General features: G+C 36.9%; 2 protein-coding genes and 1 long non-coding RNA gene across 5 annotated transcripts; 1 reads left to right on the top strand and 2 right to left on the bottom strand.

Moving 5' to 3' along the window:
* Positions 1-369: 369 nt before the first annotated feature.
* LOC106868651 (deoxyuridine 5'-triphosphate nucleotidohydrolase) lies at positions 370-16141 on the bottom strand. 3 transcript variants are annotated; one of them, XM_014914017.3, is made up of 7 exons: positions 15342-16141; positions 13584-13685; positions 5858-5949; positions 4806-4850; positions 4036-4110; positions 577-647; positions 370-447 (listed from the first exon to the last, which is right to left on the bottom strand). In XM_014914017.3, exons 2-7 carry the CDS (start codon positions 13679-13681, stop codon positions 391-393), a joined length of 438 nt encoding a protein of 145 aa, XP_014769503.1. In that variant the 5' UTR covers positions 13682-13685; positions 15342-16141; the 3' UTR covers positions 370-390. The 3 variants fall into 3 exon arrangements, with proteins under 3 accessions (XP_014769503.1, XP_014769502.1, XP_052830522.1); XM_014914016.3 differs by having other exon boundaries at positions 13584-13784; positions 15342-15788; XM_052974562.2 differs by lacking the exons at positions 13584-13685; positions 15342-16141 and adding an exon at positions 7857-8048.
* Positions 8071-10496, top strand: LOC106868647 (uncharacterized). Its single transcript, XM_014914014.3, has one exon. The coding sequence runs from the start codon at positions 8348-8350 to the stop codon at positions 10325-10327; it is 1980 nt and encodes a 659-aa protein (XP_014769500.1). The 5' UTR covers positions 8071-8347; the 3' UTR covers positions 10328-10496.
* Positions 16142-20496: 4355 nt separating the features above from the next.
* Positions 20497-22426, bottom strand: LOC149131999 (uncharacterized). Its single transcript, XR_016244943.1, has 2 exons — positions 22030-22426; positions 20497-20782 (listed from the first exon to the last, which is right to left on the bottom strand). It is a non-coding gene; the product is annotated as an uncharacterized LOC149131999 (long non-coding RNA).

The raw sequence follows: 22426 nt of genomic DNA, 5'->3' as shown, positions 1-22426 counted from the left end.
CATGTAACCACATGGCTGCAAAGAAAATTCTTTAATCACAGTAATGTCTTATATCTCATCTATACATATTATATAAGGATACAGGTGCTGCAGGAATGGGAATTTCAAACATTTGTGTCAGGGATATCAGGACAGAAGCTTGTGATGGTTACGGCCCAAAGACAAGGCATGAAAAGAGTGTATATTATGTGAAAACAATTCACCATCTGCAGTACAGGTACTGCAAGACAGGTACAGGTACCAATTGCCAAGACTGACTGACCTGGTGCACTCCCTAAGAACCAGAACTTGCAATGGTGCAAGAGTTTCAACAATATAAATATTCAGAATGTTAGAGATACTATCATAAAAAAACAAAAACAAAATAAGTTCAAAAATTTAACACTTTTATTAGTTTCCACCAGTTGATCCAAAACCTCCCTCGCCACGCAATGTATCATCCAAATTCTGTAAAATAGAAGGAAAAGGAAACAATCAAAATCAAGATTTACATCAAGTCTCAAAAATATATTGAAAGAAAAAAAAAATCTATAATAGAGCAAGAAAATTTTAATAAAGAACAGTTAACCAACTTACTACACACTCTTCCAGATCTGCAATGAATATCCTCTCTAACACTAGCTGGGCAATACGGTCCCCTTTGTTGACTGAAGTACAAAACATCAAATAAAACAATTACTTTTACTAAAGCATAAAAAAACAATTCACTCAGAAATAATACACCTATGATATATTGAAGGCATGTCAGTTAGTCTCACACAAGTAATTGATTTGCAGCTGCTAAATTTTGTGGTCTTGTTTCCAGAGTAGCATGTTAGAATCAGAGAAACACATGTGAACAGCAATCCCAACTGTACTGACTATATTTGAAGACACTGTCTGCCCATCAGTTATATAAGGCACTCTGTAACGTGGTAAGTAAGCAGAAACAATGTTGGGTGAGGAGGGATGATAGCTTCTGATACAAGTGGCCCAATAAAATGCATTGAGAACACTGGTTAGTATTAGGAAAAGCATTCAACTGTAAAAAAAAAAAAAAAAAAAGCTGAAAATGAAACATTTTGAATGCGTTGCTTGTTCTCCAACTCATTTAGCAAGACAGTGATTGTGTAAGAATGGATTTCAGTCATAATGACTCATCCAAAAGCATGTCAGTATTGTAAGATGTAACAATGTTAACACCTTAAGAAAAGATTTTTCTTATCATAGAAACTAAAAGGCTGGATCAATATACTCCTGGTATTGGTCTAGCACAGTGCTCCGCAACCTTTTTTTTCACTTGCGGCACATTTATATTCTTTTCAAAATCCGGTGGCATACCGGAACTAAAAATATAACTAAAAGTATACGGAAAAAAATTATATTCAGGTTACACTGTGACACACTTAGCTTTGTCTCATGGCGCACCAGTTGTAAAACACTGGTCTAACACCACAGCATAACAGAATTTATTTTTTATGTAACTAGGAGACAGTGTGAGTTATGCCACTATCATTAGTGTCTTTTGTTCCTAATCTTCTGTGAAAACATGTCTGGGAATGGGGAAATATTACCTTACAAAGTGAGGTTTGGCAACAATAAGGGCAACCCAACCATAGAAAATCTGCCTCAAACAAAATCCTATTTGACCCCTGCAAGTACGGAAAAGTGAACATTAAACTGATAATGATGAATCAACAATGAATCATATTGGCCGAGTCAATCACTTTCTTTGGGTGAAGTCTGCAATCCCACGTCCTACACCAACAATTAATCAATGCTTAACTCATCTACAGCAAGGCGTTATCACCGTTTTATGTCTACTTGCCAGGTTAGTACGGCAAGTAGACATCACAGTCCAAGTAGCCGCCTGCCAAGAACTACTACTCCCAAAGACTAAGTGTTCATATGTATAATTTGGTTTAGTTTCTACAGCTGGATGTCTTCCCTAATGCCAATTGCTTTACAGAATAGGCAGTGACACCAACATTAGAGAGGTTGGCAGTCCTTGGTGAGACTCCCTCCAGAGGAGGAAGAGCCTATCCCCACACTCTTAGACGAAAGTCCATGAGACTACTCCTTACTATTACTATTTGTCCTTTTCTGCTTGGTATTTCTAAGAACGACCGTGCGAACTCAAAAAGGAGAAATGGTGACGAATGGAAAAACAGAGGACTCCTTTTATTTAAACGTGTCACATGGTCGAACACAAAATTATATATCAAAGATAATATACATGATATGTGATACTACGATAACATAGATGACCAGTAATGAAAGACCACAACCATATAAGATGGATAACAGAAATATTTATTGTGGCATTAAAGGTGTATGTCTGTGTGTGAGTGTGAATGCGACATATAATAACATAATCAAAGACAGGCCGTCGTACAAAGAAAAGTGTGTATGTGAGTGATACATGTATGTGTATGTGAGATATTACAGCAGATAGAAAGAGTCAGTAACCGTGAGTATTTATACCAGTTCTGAGTACACTTATAGGAAGAGTCTGTATGTGAAAGTAGTTGAGGCTGTGAGTGTGGCAGGGCTGATCACTAGTTGTGATGTTGTGGCTTCCATGCCGGGCCGTGATTCTTGTTATACAGATGTTCGTCGCTGGCTGAGATCTCTTGTCTGTTTATTTATCGTGGTGAAGCTGAGTCACCTAACAGAATCGAAAAGAGAGATGTGCCGCGGTGGTTTAGTTTGGTGTACATAGAAAGTCGTGTAGACGCTGGTGGAGATTGATGCTGGTTAGTAGTAATCGTAGAATCGTGTTGGTCATGACGATGATGCTGGTTAGTAGTCGTAGACTCGTGTTGCTGATGTGGCGACGGCGGTGGTAATCGTTGGCTGGACGAAGCTGTTGAAGTGGTCGCTGGCTGCCGCTGCTGTCGTGTGGGACACGGAACAGATCTCAAAGAGAAACTGAACCGAGACAAATTTGGCCGCCGAGTTAAAGCTATTTACAACAAACTATCGGCTCCCGAAGGCTTCAGAAAAATACTCTATCACGTGACCTTATTAGGGGTCGTGATTGGTCAGTTTGCGTTCTGGCGGGAACGGTTCGAAGAAGTTGCCGCTTCAAATATTAATCAGTCACGTGATGACAAGGAGATGGGTTCTCCGCTACGCCCGCGTTTGTTTATATTTAAATGAGAAGATTGTATGTAATGGCGATAGGTAGTTTCACTACATATTTCATGTCATCTCATACATCTGATTCCTCTTATACTCAGTGAATCTGAATATAGTTGTATAATTTTTCTCTCTCTCAGCTCATGCATACATCACTTTGCACTACAATATGCTGGGCTTATTTCAGTCCTAGCAGACAACCTTTCTTATGCTGGTGACACAATAAAATGTATTTGGTCCATATAAAATCAACTGCACATGGATGCTGAAACTGTGACGACACCGGTAGTCCAGTACTGACACAAACCGTAAATACACAACCTTTTTTTCTTTTTTTTATAGAAATACCATCATCTTAGTGTTTACTTTTCCAAGCTTGCAAGGGTCAGATGGAGCTTATTGGAGGAGTGTTTCAACAGCTGGATAGCCGACCTGTCACCAACCCTCACATTTTTATACAAGGTAGTATTTCCCCCATGATCAGGCATGTCTTCAAAGAAGATTGAAAATGCGTGACACAGCTTGCATGACAGTAAAACTCATATACAACTACCTTGCAATGTCAAGAATAGACACAAAGACACACAATGAGTCTCTTTCAGTTTGTCTAGCAAATCCACTAACACCTCAGTCAACCCAGGGTTATAATAGCAGATACATGTCCAAGGTACAACATATTAGGACTGAACCTGAAACCATGTGGTTGTGAAGCATACTGGGATCCTCCACTTCCCAGAGCAGGAGGGTCTACTGACGACCACCAGGCACTGCTCAATGTTCCAATAAACAAAACTCCAGTTCAATAGTTTCAGAAAGATTAGTTATATTGGGAAATAAAGAAAAGTAAATAATAAAATGATTTTTCTTTATTGTCATTACTTCAGTCATCACATGGAAAAAAGAAATACAACCTACCTTTGAAATCAGTCTCAGAAAAATTGAAAAGAAGAACACCAACGTTTCCTCTGTAATCTTGATCAATAACTCCAGCTGAAAGGAGAAACAAAGACAGCTGTAATTCTTTTTTGAAGCACCAACATGATGTTTGATTAACTTCAGAAATGCATACTCCCACCTCTTTTCATCACACAAATGTAAATATGGACTTCCATACAAGAAAATCATATTATGCTATCAGTCAACGTTGTCTCCTTCATTGGAAACGAAACTCGGCTTGCGAAGACTTATTGGGGCAAGCGAAAGCGAAACCGTCAATGGCACCTGTGCCCAGCATAGCCTTCCTGGCACTTGTGCCAGATGGCACGTGTAAAGACATTCGAGTGAGATCATTGCCAGTGCCGTCGAACTGGCTCATGTGCAAGTGGCACGTAAAATACACCATTTTGAGCGTGGCCGTTGCCAGTACCCGCCTGACTGGCCTTCGTGCAGGTGGCACGTAAAAGCACCTACTACACTCTCGGAGTGGTTGGCATTAAGAAGGGCATCCAGCTGTAGAAACTCTGCCAAATCAGATTGGAGCCTGGTGTAGCCATCTGGTTTCACCAGTCCTGAGTTAAATCGTCCAAGCCATGCTAGCATGGAAAGCAGACGTTAAACGACGATGATGATGATGATGATAACCCAATTTTGCTTACATGGCCAGCAGACTGTGGTCAATACAATGTGTGTAACCAAGTACCAACTTTGATTTGATATCAAGATGGTAATACAGAAGAAACACTTACCTCCAACATCAATGAAATGCTTCAAAGCCAGTCCTGAACGAGGAGCTACAAAATAAAAATACAGTTCATCAGGTAAAATACTCACTAGGTCAAAACTGACATAAAAATAAGCCACCTCATACTGATCACATTATCTTGTCATAACTTAATATTTATTTTGCTATGTTGCAGAGCAAGGTAGATAATAACTAGCCCCAGCTCTTCTGATCTGGGTGAGTGATCAATAAAAACATTCATATTATTCTATGACTGAGCCATTACCACCAGCAACAGTTAAAAACAAAATTTTCAATTTTTAATTTTCAATCTAAAAATTGGTTTCAATAGAACTTGGTCAACGATTTCATTATAACAGCTCAATGTGATTCCTACTACCAGGAAATAATCAAAGAAGTAGAAATGGAACAACTAGTTTTAAAAAACAGGTCCAAGTATACAAAGGAGTTATTTGCTTATGTAATTTAAAACAAGCATAACAGTCTGAAAATATTTGTGTTGAGCTGCACTAATGAGGGGAAATCTAGAATCTAGACATTTGCTCAAATAACCATTTAATTGCTTCCATCTTATAATTCTGCTTGTTCCTCCATTACTCAGCCTGTCTGCAACGCTTTCACATGATCAGTTGAAGGGGGAGGGGAGGAGAGATGAGGGAGAGAGGTGGTGGCGGGCAAAATGTGTAATTTTTTTTTTTTGGAACTAAGTTTTTTTTCTCCGTTACTTAGCCTGTCTGTAACGCTTTCACTGATTAGTTGAAGGGTAAGGCGCAGAATGAAAAAAAAAGAAAGAAAGAAAAAGAGAGTAAGGTAAAGAGTGAGTGCTGTGTATTAAGTAATCATGGTATTCCAATTTCCTTTACTTTTCATTGATTAGCAGATAAGCGACTATCTTTTGATAGACACAACATAGGCTATGCTTTCAGGTTTTTTGGATAGAGTTTTCAGAAATAACTCAATAAGTTTACTGTTAATTCTGTGAAATATTTATGGGTTCTGCTAGTAGGTAATATTTTACAAGTGAAACAAAGTCAATACAATTAGTTTATAACTTACCCACTCTTCCATAACAGCCGTCAGGTAAAGCTATCTGGAGATCTGTTTTGGCTAGCAATTTTCCTTTAGAAGGGACTGAGTAGTCATATGCACTAAAACAAAGAATAAAAAAATTTATAGTTTTTCATTCCAAAATGCTTAAATAATTGTAGCTATGAGGAATTTTATTTATATACCTCACCCAGTCAGTTCTATGATGCAAGATCTACTGTAAAAAATTTAAGCCATTAACTTTATGTATCTTTCTTTCAGATATTAGTTGTTTAATAAGACACTTTCAGTGGACATTGTTGACTATAATGAGAGAGCAGTGTAAAATAGTGACTAGCTATTATCTATAAAAGATTGCACCATATTAGAACTTTCATCATCATCATCATCATCATCATCATCGTTTAACGTCCGCTTTCCATGCTAGCATGGGTTGGACGATTTGACTGAGGACTGGTGAAACCAGATGGCTACACTAGGCTCCAATCTGATTTGGCAGAGTTTCTACAGCTGGATGCCCTTCCTAATACCAACCACTCAGAGAGTGTAGTGGGTGCTTTTACGTGCCACCAGCACGAAGGCCAGTCAGGTGGTACTGGCAACGGCCAAGGATGAATGCATGGTTATAAAAGCTGAGCAACAACAAACACAGGCTTGGTGGTCAGTATTAGCTCCTTCCTGTTGTTGAGTATTGAAGGTGGTGGCGGGGGAAGAGAATCTAACCTCTAAAATAGCTAATCTTCCTCACCTGGTTAAGAGCCCTTCTGAATAACTGGGGTAAAATGGATATCTTTATTACTTTTTTTTTTGTCTATGGATGATCCGATTCTGGAAATTTATGTTATCGCAGTTTTATAAGATTTGGCTGGATATCTCCTGGATATAGCCTGCTTGAAGGCCTGAGGGAATATATATATATATATATTTTTTCCCCTTCTTGTTGAAAAATTAAAATTTTACAAACAATTTTTTTTTCAGAACCGTAATCTTCGTATTTTTCTACATATTTCGAGAAAAAAAGAGAAAAGAAAAAGAAAAAGTGAAAAATGAAGGGGTTGGGGAGAGAGATTGAAATTTTTAAAATACGATTTTTGGAAAAATTTTTTTCAGAACCGGATCCTCCCGTGTGATTCCGTAAAAAAAAACAAAACAAAAAAAACACAATATATATATATATATATATATATCCACTTTACCCGAAGTTACGACAAAAATGGATCTCCTGAATTTTCTGAAAGCCCCCCCCCCCCCCAGTCATTTTTTTGTTTTCATATTCGTTTTCCACACACTTGTTAACACCCCCAGGCTGGTTTTTACACCTAGTAGACTTTTTTTGGTGACCGGGTGCTAAACTGGATCCTGAAAGTTATGGAAAAAAACCGATCGTGAATTCTCCAACAGTCCTCTCCCCACCCCCTCGGAAAACATTTCCCCCCTATAGATTTCTTTATAATCGTAATCTATGCCATTTGAACGGTATTTCTATAAAATTTCATCAATATATATCCATTTTCCTGAAAGTTATGAGGGAAAAATTGGATCTTGTGAATTTTCCGAAAGTCCTCTCCTCACCCGTTCGTCTGCGCAAATTTTTGTTTTCATGACCGGGAGTTAAAGGCGAAATGCCGCTAAGCATTTTGTCCGACGTGCGCGCTAAGGGTTCGGTCAACCCGCCCGCCCTCGCTAACCACACAAAGAAAAAAGAAAATTATTTCGGTGTTTGTTTAGAATACTTCACACATTGATTAGTTAAATTTCTCGCGCACTTAAAGCTTTGGTTGCCACCTATCGAAACGAAAGTCCCTCACTCCCCGAAAAACGAAAAAAAAAAAAAACTTAGTTTCTGTATACACACTGCTACAAGAACAGATACGATCATCATTTATACATATATACGCACACATTCATACAAAACGTATACATATAAATGGAAGCCCACACATACAAGCAATGCCATTCATTCATTCATAGACATAATGAAGTGGGCGAAGAAATGTATCGTACATACTAGATGTAGTCTTCACATCTTTCTGCAAAGCGTGTGTGCATATATTATCATTATTGATTTTATCATTCCTATATCAATTTAATTTCCTAGAAATTATATGCTAATACTTTTTTTTCAAGGCAGCATTTGCTTTATGCCTATCTAGTTCAGTAAATCACTTTTGAGTAAACACACCGTTTTATTTCATTCACTTCGGACCTGCATTAACAGACATCCAAATGCAGCAGCGAATTGTTAAGTTTTAAGTATATAGACCCATTGATCGAAACATAATTTATCGAAAACAAATGAACGAAAAAACAATTGATGGAAGTAACAGTTATTCGAATCAATAAGTAATCGAATTATAAATATTAAAACAATTTTGATTTTTAAAAGGTTTATAATGGTTTTATTAATACTATCTTTTTAAAAATTTTAAATGCTTATGTGCGCGCGTGCGTATGCATCATATTTGCGTCCCTTTGTCCCGAGATCGATGATATTGAAAAATGGCGGAATTCTTACGAAGTGATAAAGGAAACCCCTTGTTGTTATTCAATGGATACTTGTTCGTCAAAGAGAAGGAAGTTGGAAATAGAAGGTATTGGAAGTGCCAGAATTACAATAAGCACTGTAAATGTCGTGCCAAAACCGCTGGTGGTGAGATTATTTCTGTTTCTCGTGAGCATAACCATACTGCCAATCCAGCTAAGGTCGAAGCGCGCCGAATTACGGAAACAGTGAAAACCGAACCTGAAGGAACATATAACTCACCCCAGTTTGTAATTTCAAATGCAGCTTCAGATAATAGCATTGTTACAACTCCAGTACTACCTTTATATAATCATACAGTTATTCCAGCTAATGTCGTAGCGCCCCAACTTACGGGAAAAGTCAAGATTGAACTTGAAGAAACATGCGACTCTTCACCTCAGCAAGTAGTTGTAGTTTCAACTAAAGCTTCAGATAACAGCTTTGCTACAACTCCAGTACTACCCTCAGTAAGTAACATGAAACGAACTATTCAACTAGTACCTCGAGAACAAAGAGACAAATGTAGTAAAGAGTTTCCAGAGGGCCCTACCAAAGCTAAAAAAGCTAAATTTGTACAAAGCGAAAAAGGAAAACCTATGTTGTTAGTAGATGGATATTTGTTTGTTAAAGACAAGGAATTGAAAAATAAAAAATATTGGAAGTGTCAGAATTATAAAAAATATTGTAAATGTCGTGCCAAGACAGATGGGGATGAAGTCATTTCAGTTTCTGGGGAACATAACCATGCCGGTAATCCAGTTAATGTTGAAGTGCGCCGATTTATGGAAAAAATTAAGAACGACTCTAAAGAAACTCGCGATTCACCTCAATATGTAATTTTAAATGCTGCTTCTGATATTAGTAATCTAACAGTTCCCGCACTACCCCCGCTAAGTAGTATAAAACGGACAATTCGACGAGTGCGCCAACGAGAAATTTGCGGGTTGCCTGTACCCAACCATAGAAAAGACATAACCTTTCCTGACGAATATACCAAAACAAATAGGGGAGACGACTTCCTGTTGTTTGATTCGGGCCCAAGTGATGACAGAATGTTGATTTTTTCGACCCGACAAAATCTGTCTGTTCTTGATTCATGTCAAAATGTCTTCATGGATGGCACCTTTAAAACAGTGCCGGTTATATTTGATCAACTCTATACAATTCAAGGCCTTAAAAATGGATTTTGCCTACCTTTGATATTTGGATTGTTACCCAATAGGAAAGAAGAAACGTACATTAAATTTGTTAAGACACTAAAAACACTAGTACCATTTTCAAACATTGATTCAATTACTACAGACTTTGAACCGACAATGATAAAGGCCGTCAGGACAGAATTCGATTCCGTTAATCTTTATGGTAGTTTTTTTCATTTGGGGCATTGCCTATACAAAAAAGTATGCGCCTTCGATCTAAAAGAGAAATATGACACAGATGCACATTTTTCATTAAGTATTCGCATGCTTTTAGCTCTAGCTTTTGTTCCAACAGAGAAAGTGTATGAAGCATTTGGAGCGCTAGTAGATGGAGCAGTATATCCCCCAGAGGCCCTTCCAGTAGTTGACTATTTCGAAGACACGTGGCTAGGACGACCATGTATTCGCAACGGTCGCCGTCCACCCATATTTGACTTAAAGATGTGGTCCTGTTTTGACAGAATGCAACAGGATTTACCAGAAACAAATAACGCTATTGAAGTATGGCACCGAGCGTTTTTGCATCAAGTTTCGGCGAATCGGTCAACACTTTGGAAATTTTTAGAAGAGCTGAAGAGAGAACAATCTCTGAACGAGATTAATATAGAAAAATTACTCAGCGGAATGGAGTGCGAAACAAATACTAAAGAATGTCGGATTTCTGCAAAGCAGCTTAAAAAACTCACTGAATCGTTTCAAGAATACACCAATGTAGTCGACTATCTATGCGCAGTAGCTCATAACGTGAGACTATAACGCTTTTTATAATTTTTTTTTCATCAGCTTAATAACACCTTTTTTTTAAATATTGATTCAGTTTCTTGTGACTTTGAACAAGCTATGACAAAAGACCACAGGTTTTCAGACTATCAACACCACACACATTATATACAACTTAATTAAAAAAATAAAAAACATAATGTAATTTCCGCTCTTTAATCTTTTTTAATATTTCTAAAATCTGTTAATAATTCGACTAATTGTTGAATCGAGCAACTGCTACTTCGAACAACTGTCTTGTTTTTCGTTTAGCCATTTTCGATAAATTGCCACGCAGAGTTTTTCTTTGTATTTATTTTCGTTCACTTACAGTTTTCCAACAACCAGCTAAAATAGTCAACAACACATTGCTTGTACACTGCTAGCAGTGAAAAGCATATCATCGCCCCATATTACAATCAACTTTTTAAATCCTAAAACTCCTGAAATTTTAGAAGTTTTCAAAGTAAACGGAGTTAGCTCCCTTGTGACAGCAGTAAACAGACAAAATGTTTCCTTTCCATGTGATAATTTGACGATTTGCTAATGATGTAAAAACCACTAAATCAGAATTTTAGATATTTTAATATTCTCTTAGAGATAACGAGTCAATATACTAATTATGTAAAAAGGATAAAGCAATAATGTCCATATTTCTAAGAGTTTATATTCATATGATTGATTCTCCAGTCGGTTTTGACACATGAGGACCCTTCAACCTATCGAGTTAATGTTGAGTCGGGTATGTCATTACTCCTATCGAGAAGTTGCAAACCAGTCCAGAATGTGCAAGGCTGTGTGGATTACGGAACAGTGTTGCTGCTGTGCTTGATAATGCTTTCTTGTCCTTCATCTAGGCTCGCAAAATGGCACGAAAATGTAAAACTAAAGTTCTAAACGACCAGTCACAATCACTTTCCCGCGCGAGCATTAGATAATTAAATCATAACTGCGCCACACACTGGACTAAAAGTTTTTCACTCAACGACACACAAAATTGAATGAACAAAATCAACATTCTAACTGCACGCCAGAATATGTCATATGTAGCTACTTGGCTGACAAAATGAATGCAGAGAAAACCTCGAAAATCGCTGAAAAGAAAAATCCAGAAACTGAAGGAAAATGTCTTTTTTTCTATTTTATTAAAACCTGGAAACTGAAAGATTACTAACTAACCACATCGTATAGCAATGTCTAACATAAGATATGAATGTCGAATACGTTACGTTTGTGGATGAATACAATTTGTAAAAATAAGAAAAAATGCGTGAAAACACAAAACTTTGGAAATATTTTCGTTTGATAGTACGGGACTACTAAAGCAGCACGGTCCCGAACGCGCTAGCTAGTCGTGAGTGGTCGATCCTAACCCTAAACACGTATTCATTTGCACACGCGGGTTAGGGTTAGGATCGACCACTCACGACTAGCTAGCGCGTTCGGGACCGTGCTGCTTTAGTAGTACCTGATAGTACTTATATGTGAATTGAAATACTTTATATGAAAATTTAGGTTACAGAAATTCTAAGTCAAAACAGAATTCGGCGCCAACAAGGTAACCGTACTGTCGCTCACAATTCATTCATCAAAATACTTTCCCGCTGTCTGTAAGTGTTTACCTAACATACTAGAAATAGCAGCTTAGCCCATTATCAACTCAAATCAAACTTTAAATAGTTTTAGCTGCTGTTTTTAGTATGTTCGACGACTACCTAGAGGCTTCTGTCTTCGGGCTAAAAAGATGGATTATGGCGGGAAAGTATGCTTTGAGCAGCGGTACGAAACCATCAGCAGCGCAAACTTTCGTGGTTTATCTTCAATGGTCTTCTTCCATATAAGTATTACCGCCCGTGTCATTCATTAATGAAAATATTTCTTGACAATAACAGTAAATATTTTGGCAATCCTTCGATATAACTCGACAATTCACTTCGAATATCTTCGTGACCTCTGTGTGTGTGCCTGTTCTGTTTTTTATGTTTTGTCTAGTTATATCGAAGGATTGCCAATATTTTCTATTGTTTCAGTCGTTGGGCTGCGGCCACGCTGGGTCATCGCCTAAAGAATTTAGTGGAACAGATCGACCCCAGTACTTTATCCTCTTTTGCCACACCGCTATGTCGCGGAGACGTAAGCAAACCAACACCGATAAGTGGTGGTAGGAGACATACATATACGACGGGCTTCCACACAATTTCCGCTTACCAAATCCACTCATAAAGCTTTGATCGACTCAAGACTATAGCAGACACTTGTTCAAGGTGCCACGCAGTGGGAATGAATCTATAAAAACTTTTAGATAAGCATGTCTTTCAAACAAAGCATGCGTGACTTCCCAACCACTGGGTGGCACCTTGAGCAACTGTCTTTTACGATAGACCAACAAAAGCATTACGAGTGGATTTGGTAGACAAGACCAAGTTTTTTGCATTTCATTCATACACGTCCCTGAAGCGAAGGATGATCCACTTATTTTTAGATTTATTAAAACTTACGGAAGCCTTCTTAAGAGGAATGTAAATGTCACAATTAGAAATCTAGATATAAAGTCACAAGGTATACATAGAACATCAGAATAAGGCGGTGGGTGGACATTGGGGCATAACTACAGGGTTTTACCGGACATTGGAATTAGACACTGAGGGAAAATGGCTGTAACTTTTTTATTTTTTAATTTTGACGATTTTCGTTTTCGATAATGTGTTCTATATGTAACGGTCATGCGATTCCCTCTAAAAAATTTTTTTTTTGGCGATTTTCATTTTTGACATTGTGTTCTACATGTCCAGGTCGTACGAATAGCCTTCTCGCAACTTAGATGTGAAAATGAACGGCTTACATTTATATTGAAACAGTAAAAGGATCACATGTGGAGTCCCCACCACGAAACTTGATATGCTAGAAATAACAGCTAAACGCGGACAATCCAAATCTTGCATTGGTCCAGATGGACTATATGTAAATAAATATGAAGGAAAAAATGCGCTTTGGCAAACGGGGTTAGGGTTAGGTTTTGAGTTAGGGTAAACCTAACCCTAACCAGATTTGGCTGTTATTTCTAGCATGTAAATAACCTGCTTGGTGAGGGGGGGGAATTGAAATTTTTCAAACAATTTTTTTTCAGAATCGGAATCTCCATAGCCTAAAACGTGGGATTCCGTAAAAAAAAAAAATAATAAGGGGGGGGGGAAGGTTTAGATTACATATAGTCCATCTCTACCATAAGATGTAATAGTAATTGTAAAATCACCTGTAAAGGTCGTATCCAGCAGCTTGCGGCGATCCTCGAGTTGGGACGAATGCATTTGGAGTAAGTTTTGCGAATTTTACAACTTGTCTTCCTGGCATTTTGCTGTTTTAATAATAGAGCGATTAGAGATGTCAAGATGAAAAAGCGGGAAGATTGGTCCCGGTGCGCACACTCGCACAAGCTAGTCGTGACTAGTTGATCCTACAACGATTATTTAGCACGAATGCGCAAAACATGTAAACAAAGTAAATAAAGCACAAAGGAAATATATTTTTTTTGTTGAATCTTCCCCATCTTACTCTTAAAACGTCGTTTTACGTTCTTCCAGGGTGTATTTTGGTGTCACATCTATTTCAGTAATCCCCAACAATCAGAACATATAGTCGTCCCTTGTTTGATAATTTTTTTAATAAGTGGTAGAAGAGTTCCAGAAGAACGGTCAGGTACAAAGAGTAAAAACCTATTTTTATCCTCTCTATCCCACCCTCCGTTGTATTTGCGCTTGCACATCATAGAGTCATCTATTTCTACGATGTGCCCAAGTCCACCAATTTGGTAGGGGTTACGCAAAATATAATTACTTATAATGTCCCTCGTGTACTGATACCATTGAACAACAGTAGATTTTGAAAGACCGACTTTTTAATGGACTCTTTACCAAAAACAGGTAGTGTATAATTTATTTGCTTTGTTTAAATAAATTATTTACTTTGTTTAGAAAAAACCCCTCATACATGTTTTGCGTATGACGCGCACTCGCGCTAGGTAGTCGTAGGATCGACTAGTCACGACTCGATAGCGCGCACCGGGGGCCAATCTTCTTGAATAGTACCTGGGAAACGAACGAAGGGTGAAATTTCCAGTTCCTTTGTAATGAATAAATAAATCGTTATTTCATTCACATGCGTTCCTACATAAATATTTTCATAATACCATACTACCAGCTTTTTTTTTCAGTAGATAAACATTAACCGATACTTCTATTAAAATATGAAAAAGAACTGATGGGTATGTAAGAATCAAAAGGTGAACATAAGATAGCAAAAAAATAAGCATTCGTTTTGGATGCCAAGGAATTTATTTTGCGTATTAAATGTTGGTAACTTTTAACTAAAGCGGCGTAATTTAAAATCAAGCCATCAATAACGGAATATATAAAAATCACTTGGCTACTCTGAATGGCTGAAGCGAACAAGTAAAAGCTTCGAAATAGTTATTGTACTTGCGGAATTCTGGTTTAAGAACCGTATATAATACCTTTTTTTATTTTTTGGGAATCACTCATTTCGAAAAGTAAACAACGTTTTGATTATTTATAGGAAAGATTTCGGAAATTAAATATGTGGCAATCTTTCAATAAAAGAGCAACTTCTTGGTTGTTCTTTCATTTCATTTTGTCGACTGCCAAGATATTGTACATTTTCTGTTACGTTGGTTTAATTTTAATTTGCATTGCTTTTTAATTAGTGGTTACATTCAATCCATAACTGGTTAGCCACAGGTCAGTCTTAATGGAGCGGGTCTTTAATCAAAAGCCTTCAACCATGTCTATTCCATCTTTAATTTTTTAATTCATGCTTTATTATTATTTTTTTTAAGGTAGGATTTGGTTAGACAGATTTGGATTATGTTATTAGCATGTAAAGAAGTCACTTATAGTAATATAGAAAGAATGAAAACGCATAGTAGCGGTATCCTTGTAAATTCCCCGTGTATATGTGTTCTTATTTCTATTTAAATGAATAATTATACACATACCTGCACAGTCGTGTCCCGCCGACTTTTTTTCTCGTAACTTGCAGAAAATTGGGTATTTGTAATGAAATTTCTTATAAATACCGTCCAGGTGACTAAATTACATAAGAATTTTATGTGAGAAAGTGATGCGTGCGCACAGACATATTCGAGGCATTAATATTTTACAGAATTCCAAGTTTTGTTTTGTAGAGACGTGATGTATGTGACTATATATGCGTACGCACCTGCCATTTATTTTTTTCTATATTAAATTCCGAAATTTATACCATCTGAATCGTATGTGTACAACATTTCATTAAAAGACATCTATTTTTCTGAAAATTACAAGGAAACAAAGTCAGTGGTGTGCGATTAGCTTCTGATGATCCAAGTAGCACTATATTGTCTGCAAATATCAACCAACCAATAGTACACTTACTAACTATGATGCTACTTCCTCAACAGCTGTGCCTGTCAATCTGGTTTATGAAAAGTGACAATACGCACCCCTGCTAAAGTCCAATACTCATGTTGAAAGTTGAGAGCTTTTAACTTAGCACAATTTACCTGAACACAAACATCTGGGTTTGTGTATGAAGACTTCATGCTGCCCAAAGTGCTTTGCAGTGCAGGGGAACATAGAAAAAAAAAGAATAAATAAATAAAATAAGGATTGCATGTCAACCAGAAGTTGCTTAAAGGATAAATCTTCTACCTTGAAAAGTCTACATCAGACAACATTCCCAGAAATATCCAGTACCTAATCCCAACTGCTTGGTAAAGTAAGGTACCATCTTAATCATTGTTCTAGTGTCCACTTTTCCATGTTTGCATGGATTGGTTGGAGTTTATCAAGATAGATTTTCTATGGTTGGATGCCTATCCTATTCCATATAGAATTAAATGTTCTCTTGCAATGTGTTGAACCCTTCAGTTGTCCAAATTCTTATTCCTTTTATATTTTGACTCATATAGTCAATTTTTGGAAGGGAGCTTATGTATATTTATTTGAATCTACTATTATATTTCTATTCCTTAATTTCATTGGCTCTAGAGGGGGAAAAATGAAATGTTTCTATGTAACTCTTTAAATCCACAATTTACTCATAGATTAGTTGACCACCAAATGAACTAATATAGTAAAACAGTAGAATCCATGTAAATTAATAATATTCTATAAAAACACAACTACACTAAGCACATTTCACTCATTTCTTGGATGAAATGTTGCATTATTTTGTTTTGTAGGATCCCCAAGCCATAACGGACTGGAGCCTGATGCAGCTCTCCAGCCAATCAGCTCCTGTCAAACTGTCTGACCTATGTCAGCATGGAAAACAGAAGTTAAATGATGATGATGATGATGACGGTGGTGGTCATAGTGGTTGTTATTATTATTATTATCATTGAGGTTCATGGCAAAAAGGTGATGAGCTGGCAGAATCGTTAGTACACTGGATGAAATGTTTTGCAGTATTCCACCTGTCACTACATTCTGAGTTCAAATTCTACTGAGATCAACTTTGCCTTTCATCCTTTCAGGGTCGATAAATTAAGTATCAGTGAAACACTGGAGTTGATGTAGTGGACTAGTCCCTTCCCATAAAACTTCAGGCCTTGTGCCTTTAGTAGAAAGGATTATTATTATTAAATTGTACATATATTATCAAAAGGTTTGTCCAGTCCTTATATACATACCTATATATTTTGGAGCGTGTCTAAAATTCCCCTCCTTACCAATTAAGCTTGGTGGGGGTTGTCAATTTAGTTGCCAATGACCCAACCATACAACAATGTTTAGATATCACCAGTAGCACTCACAAGAGACCTGACAAATACTGTTTTGAGTACCAACTCATAAATTGATGATAATATTCTTTCATCAGTTCTCAAAAGTCAAATAGCACAACAACCTGCTTATATACCTAAGCTAACTGAAGTTCACATTGCAATCATACATTTAAGACTACCTTCTGAAGTCTATCAGTATGGTAGTAGAAAATTGCATTATAAACTCTTTTGCTGATTTGGAGTAATAGATATGTTCCCCATGACTTTAAGGTTTCTTCAATCAAACATCTTTACAAAAACAAAGCAACAAAATAATTTGTAACAGACATTGTCACATTTCCCTTCTTTGTATAGTCAGTAAAATCCTGGCTTGCCTTATCCTCATCAGTCGGATAACTCCTCTTGTAGACTAAAGTTACCCCTGAAACTCAATGTGGCTTTAGGTTAAGTAGAAAGAGGATTGATGTGATTTACTTCTTGCAGAACATTTCATTGGTCTTTTCATAAGCTTAAAGAAAAGGGAAGTTGTTCACTAGGACAAACTCTAAAGAAGGGAGTAAAACTTATCCAGCTTGTTCTTAATCATTCTGAAAATCACTTAAATGTGGATAAACATGATTTAAAATATATTCATGGTAGCTGTTCAGCTTGCTGTCTTTCTTGTCACTTGACAGTCATATACATCAGAAGCAAAAGCCAAAACTGCCACACCCATAAAAGCACTGCCTAGGGCAAACTGGTCACACCACTCCCCACTCTGTTACTGCAAGAGAGCCCTAACTCTGAGGACAAAAATTGATGCGTATCAAGTTGTAGTCCCTACTATCTTACTCTTTGGACTCTTATAGGTCCCATATGGAACAATTAGACATCTTCCATAAACATTGCTTGCATAACATCTATGTGTGTGTGTGGAAAGACAGAGTCCCTGATATTGGGTCTTTTAAAGAAATGTAGTATATCAGGTATTGAAGCTTTTCTAATCCAGTTTCAGCTTTGATGGGTTTTTTTCATGTAATTTAGATGGGTAAAGAATGCTTGCCCAAGATTTTCCTATTTTTTAAATTTTTAGTCAGGAGGGAAGGCAATAAAGAAAATGCATTGGCATGTGTATATACTTATATAAATTTATGTATGTATGGATGAAAGAGAGAGAGAGAATTATACATTTGCTCCATGATAAACAAGACTGCAAAGTAGCCCTTTACAACTATTTTATTTACATTTTCAAATAGTTGCTAAAGCAATACAGCTGTGACAAACTATATTGATCATCACAAATAAACATATCATATCTTGCTTGGAAGATCTCATAGAACATATATCATGCTCAGTTGCTGTCAACATTTTGGTCATGTGTGATCACATAATTGGTAGTTGGTGAAATTAGAGAGAGCTAACAGTGAAGAAGATGCAATGTCTACAAGGCTGTTTTATCCCCCCCAGGCAAATCAATGCATTGGGCCCAATAATATGTATCTATTGACAGCATGCCACAGCATATACAAATCAGAATTAGGTCCCAAGACCCATGAGGCCTGTCTGGACAACTGCCCAGTGTGCCCGTCCCTTAAGACAGCACTGACCTTCTGTTCCAGTAATGAGAGAAGTAGGGCCAGTGTTGCTCCCATTCCAGCTTTTTTTGTGATGTCTATGTGCAGTAACAGAAGAGAAAGGTATTCATGCTACCCACTGATATCTACATAAGTTTTCAGTGCTGACTTCAGTTGATAATGAAAATGAAAATGTTTCACCATGCTGTTAGCTGGATGGTAAGAGTAGTACAAGTTCCATTGTGTGTAGCAATCATGTCAGTTGTACAAATAAGTCGGACTTGAACTTGAACTGCTGTCACCTATCAGTCGTAATGTTAGATTGTATGCTGTATCCAGAAACCTCGTAATGTACACAACTGTGACAGCTGTCTCAATTGGAATGTAGGTGAGTGGACTAGTATAACGCCATCTGGTTTACTTGTTGAGACAAGTGAGCAGATAATTAAGTCCATGTGAAGGTGAAAGTGGTCTCAAAATATCAACATGAAGTAAAGGTGCACAATGGTGAAATGGCATGGTGATGCAGTTTCTGGCCTAGTTACGAGTATCGTTGTTGATACCATGGCCTAAGGAAGCATGGTGATATCTTTTGTGTTGAATTGTTATCTGAGTGTCACAAACAGTGGAATCTATTGAAAATCTTCCTACTGAATTCATTGAAATCCTCTGGGACACAAAAAGGTGTTTTGTAAGCATTGGCAATACCAAACCGAACATATCTGGCTGATGAAGAAAGTGGCACCTGCTTGACTGTTAAAGCAGGTGAAGAATTTGCTGTCAAAAGAAAGCTCTTTTTCATTCTCTTGATTGACTGTGATTTTATTTGAACTGGTGGACAATGAAGTGTGCAGAGCATTTGTATGTCTGATGACAGTTGTAAGTGGAGAAATATAAAGGATGTTACCAATCCTTGTTGAATGGCAAGTGGAGTTTAGTGTCCAATTCAACTCGATTTCGATTTCACTTGCCTCAACAGGTCTTCGTAAGTGGAGTTTAGTGTCCAATGAAGGAAGGTACGCATAAGTGGACTAGCTGAGGCCTTAGATTTAGGTCTCACTTGGCTTGCCGGGTCTTCTCACGCACAGCATATTTCCAGTTGGCAGAGTTTCTACAGCTGGACGCCCTTCCTAACGCCAACCACTCAGAGTGTAGTGGGTGCTTTTACGTGCCACCGGCACGAAGGCCAGTCAAGCGGTACTGGCAACGGCCATGCTCAAAATGGTGATGACTAATATTTTTTTTTTCCTAGAAAAGAGAGAGACAACTGTAAGCATATTTCCATGTTTTTTAAAGGCTCATCTGCAGAACGTAGCCTCTGCTTTCACATATATAACTGTCCATTTATCAGGGAAATAGTGTGTTTGCGTCAAGCCAAACTTACTCAGCTTGTGTTTAACACTAACTCAATCCTACCTTCCTCTATATCAGTCAGGAATTTTTCAGTAATATGCACTAACTCATAACAATTCAAACTGAACTCATGCTAATTTCGTTCATCTCATCTAGTCTAAGACAATCTGCTCATTATTATTAAAAGATATCTTAACCACAAGAAATATATATTTGAACAGCTAAAGTTTCTTTATTCCAAAATTGTATGTCATATATTTCATTGATAACCACATTTTTCAATAACATTTTAATTTTTATATTCAGTGGATTAATTAGGATTTTTTTTGTTTTTTATTTTGATAGTTTTAATTTTCTTTCAAAGTATAAAACTGAGCAGTTTGCATTCAAAGTCAGCTAAATCATTTTTGACAAATTTAGTAACAAAAAAAAAAAAAAAAGCATCATTTTATTTTTCCATTGTATTTTTAAAGCAGAACTTACATATATTTTACTTTCACTGCTTTATGTGGATTCCTATGACTCTGTCACCATCCAATGGATTTGAAATGGGAGCTTGAGTTATAGTGAATCTTTCATTAGCTGAATACACAACCATGGATGCCACCCCAGTGGATGTGTTGCAGTTACTCACTTGATAGAGCTTGGTGGTCCTGACTGTTGATCTTTTTGGATTCCTCTACACATCATCAATTTAAGAAGTACTGTTGGTTCAGTTGAGGTCTTCCACCATCTCTTCACATCCTATCATGCGGCAGTCCCATACTAACATACCATTTTAAAGAATATTTTGAAAAAAAAAAAAGTTTTTGCATAAATAAACATTATTTTAATTATTCATTTCTTTACTAAATATGTATACAGTAATCCCTCGACTATCGCAGGTGTTATGTTCCATAATCCCCCGCAATAGGTAAAAATCCACGAAGTAGAAACACTTCTCTACTGTATATATTTTTTAAAATTATTTTTATAATTTGTATATATTTATTTTATTATAAACACAAAACAACACCACCGAGGAATCGACATAAGCTTAAATAATAAACTGCGATAGGTGAGCCGCAAGATGACAAGGGATTACTGTACTTACTAAATATGTATACTTATTTACTAAATAGGCTATTCCTTGTTGGTGCCTTGTTGTTTGGTCCTATGTCATCTCTGATCTAGCAAACACATGATTAAAGATGTCCCAGCTGTGACCATTTCAACATTTTCCAGGCATGGTGTAATCTAGGATTATAGGATCAAATATGTCTTTTTTTTTGTTTATTAAGATGGAAGAGTATGATTTGAGAGACATTTGGCTGCTACTTCAAGCAGGTTGAATAACCACATAGAGGCTGTTCTCATTAGTTCATAGATAACATGGTTTAATCAAAGTGATATGGCTCAAAGATATGTTATTAACTGAGATAAATATATACAATTGATTGAAATGTAAGATTAAGTCCTATAACTTTCTTAAATCATATGAGATGTTGGAGGCAGACTGCAGTGGGGGACTAGGAATTTTAATGCTTATTTTGATCTGTGACAGATTAGTGCAGGGCCAGTGCCATGTTGTTCAGCGCCTTAGACAAACCCTACAGTATATAACTTTTCTCTCAGCTCTACAATGCATGCTTCCTTCTCCAGCTTCTTTTCCAACAATTCCAGTTGAAAATATAAATTTAGAAGAATAAGAAATCTATAGATTTATGGTTGTGCATATTAATGAGTAAAGATGTTATCTTTTTATCTTTTATCTTTTAATTGATTCAGTCATTGGACTGCAGCCATGCTAGGGCATTGGTTTGAACGGTTTAGTCAGATTGCCCCCCCCCAACTTAATTTTGTTGAAGTCTGGTATTTATTCTATCAGTTCATTCTGCCAAACTGCTAAGTTACAGGAATGTAAACAAACCAACATAGTTTGTCAAGCAGTGGGTGGGTGGGGGGACAAATGCAAACAAACACACCCATAAACCATAAAAATGTCAGCATGTATGAGAGGTAAATATATTTACCACTTGACATCTTTAGCCTTCTTCACGTAGAAATACTTCCAGTCTGTGTTTTACATATTTTTAAAAAATTCATTTTCACAATTTTTAGCAAAAACCATGTTTGGCCATCGGGAAATATCACCTTGCTTGGCAACAGGTAAAGATTAGTAAGAGGAAGGGCATCAGGCCGTAGGAAATCTACTTCAATAAATTCGGTCCGACCAAGCATTTTATAGCAACGACGATGATAGATAGATAGATGCAGAGAGAAAGAGAGATATATATTCTGTGCAATTATGGCGACACACAGTTTGCATCATTGACCTGTAAAAGATATACAGACAGAAAAATATTATTGCGCAATATTGCATTGCACAATATGATCGAACTATTGTGCAATTTGACCCATGCTTTCTGT

The sequence above is a fragment of the Octopus bimaculoides genome, chromosome 18 (genome assembly GCF_046866305.1).
Source record: "Octopus bimaculoides isolate indiv1 chromosome 18, ASM4686630v1, whole genome shotgun sequence".
Taxonomy (NCBI): Eukaryota; Metazoa; Mollusca; class Cephalopoda; order Octopoda; family Octopodidae; genus Octopus; species Octopus bimaculoides.
The sequence above is the reverse complement of the archived record's forward strand: the minus strand, read 5'-3'. Positions and strand labels throughout refer to the sequence as shown.

What these genes read in the sequence shown, in the direction of transcription:
- LOC106868647 (XM_014914014.3), top strand. Translation starts at nt 8,348, where the DNA reads ATGGCGGAATTCTTACGAAGTGATAAAGGAAACCCCTTGTTGTTATTC.
- LOC106868651 (XM_014914017.3), bottom strand. Translation starts at nt 13,681, where the DNA reads ATGCCAGGAAGACAAGTTGTAAAATTCGCAAAACTTACTCCAAATGCA. An exon ending in GCTGGATACGACCTTTACAG is followed by an intron (nt 5,950 to 13,583) that starts GTGATTTTACAA and finishes TCTTTGTTTTAG; the next exon opens with TGCATATGACTACTCAGTCC. An exon ending in CAGATCTGGAAGAGTGTGTA is followed by an intron (nt 448 to 576) that starts GTAAGTTGGTTA and finishes TCTATTTTACAG; the next exon opens with AATTTGGATGATACATTGCG.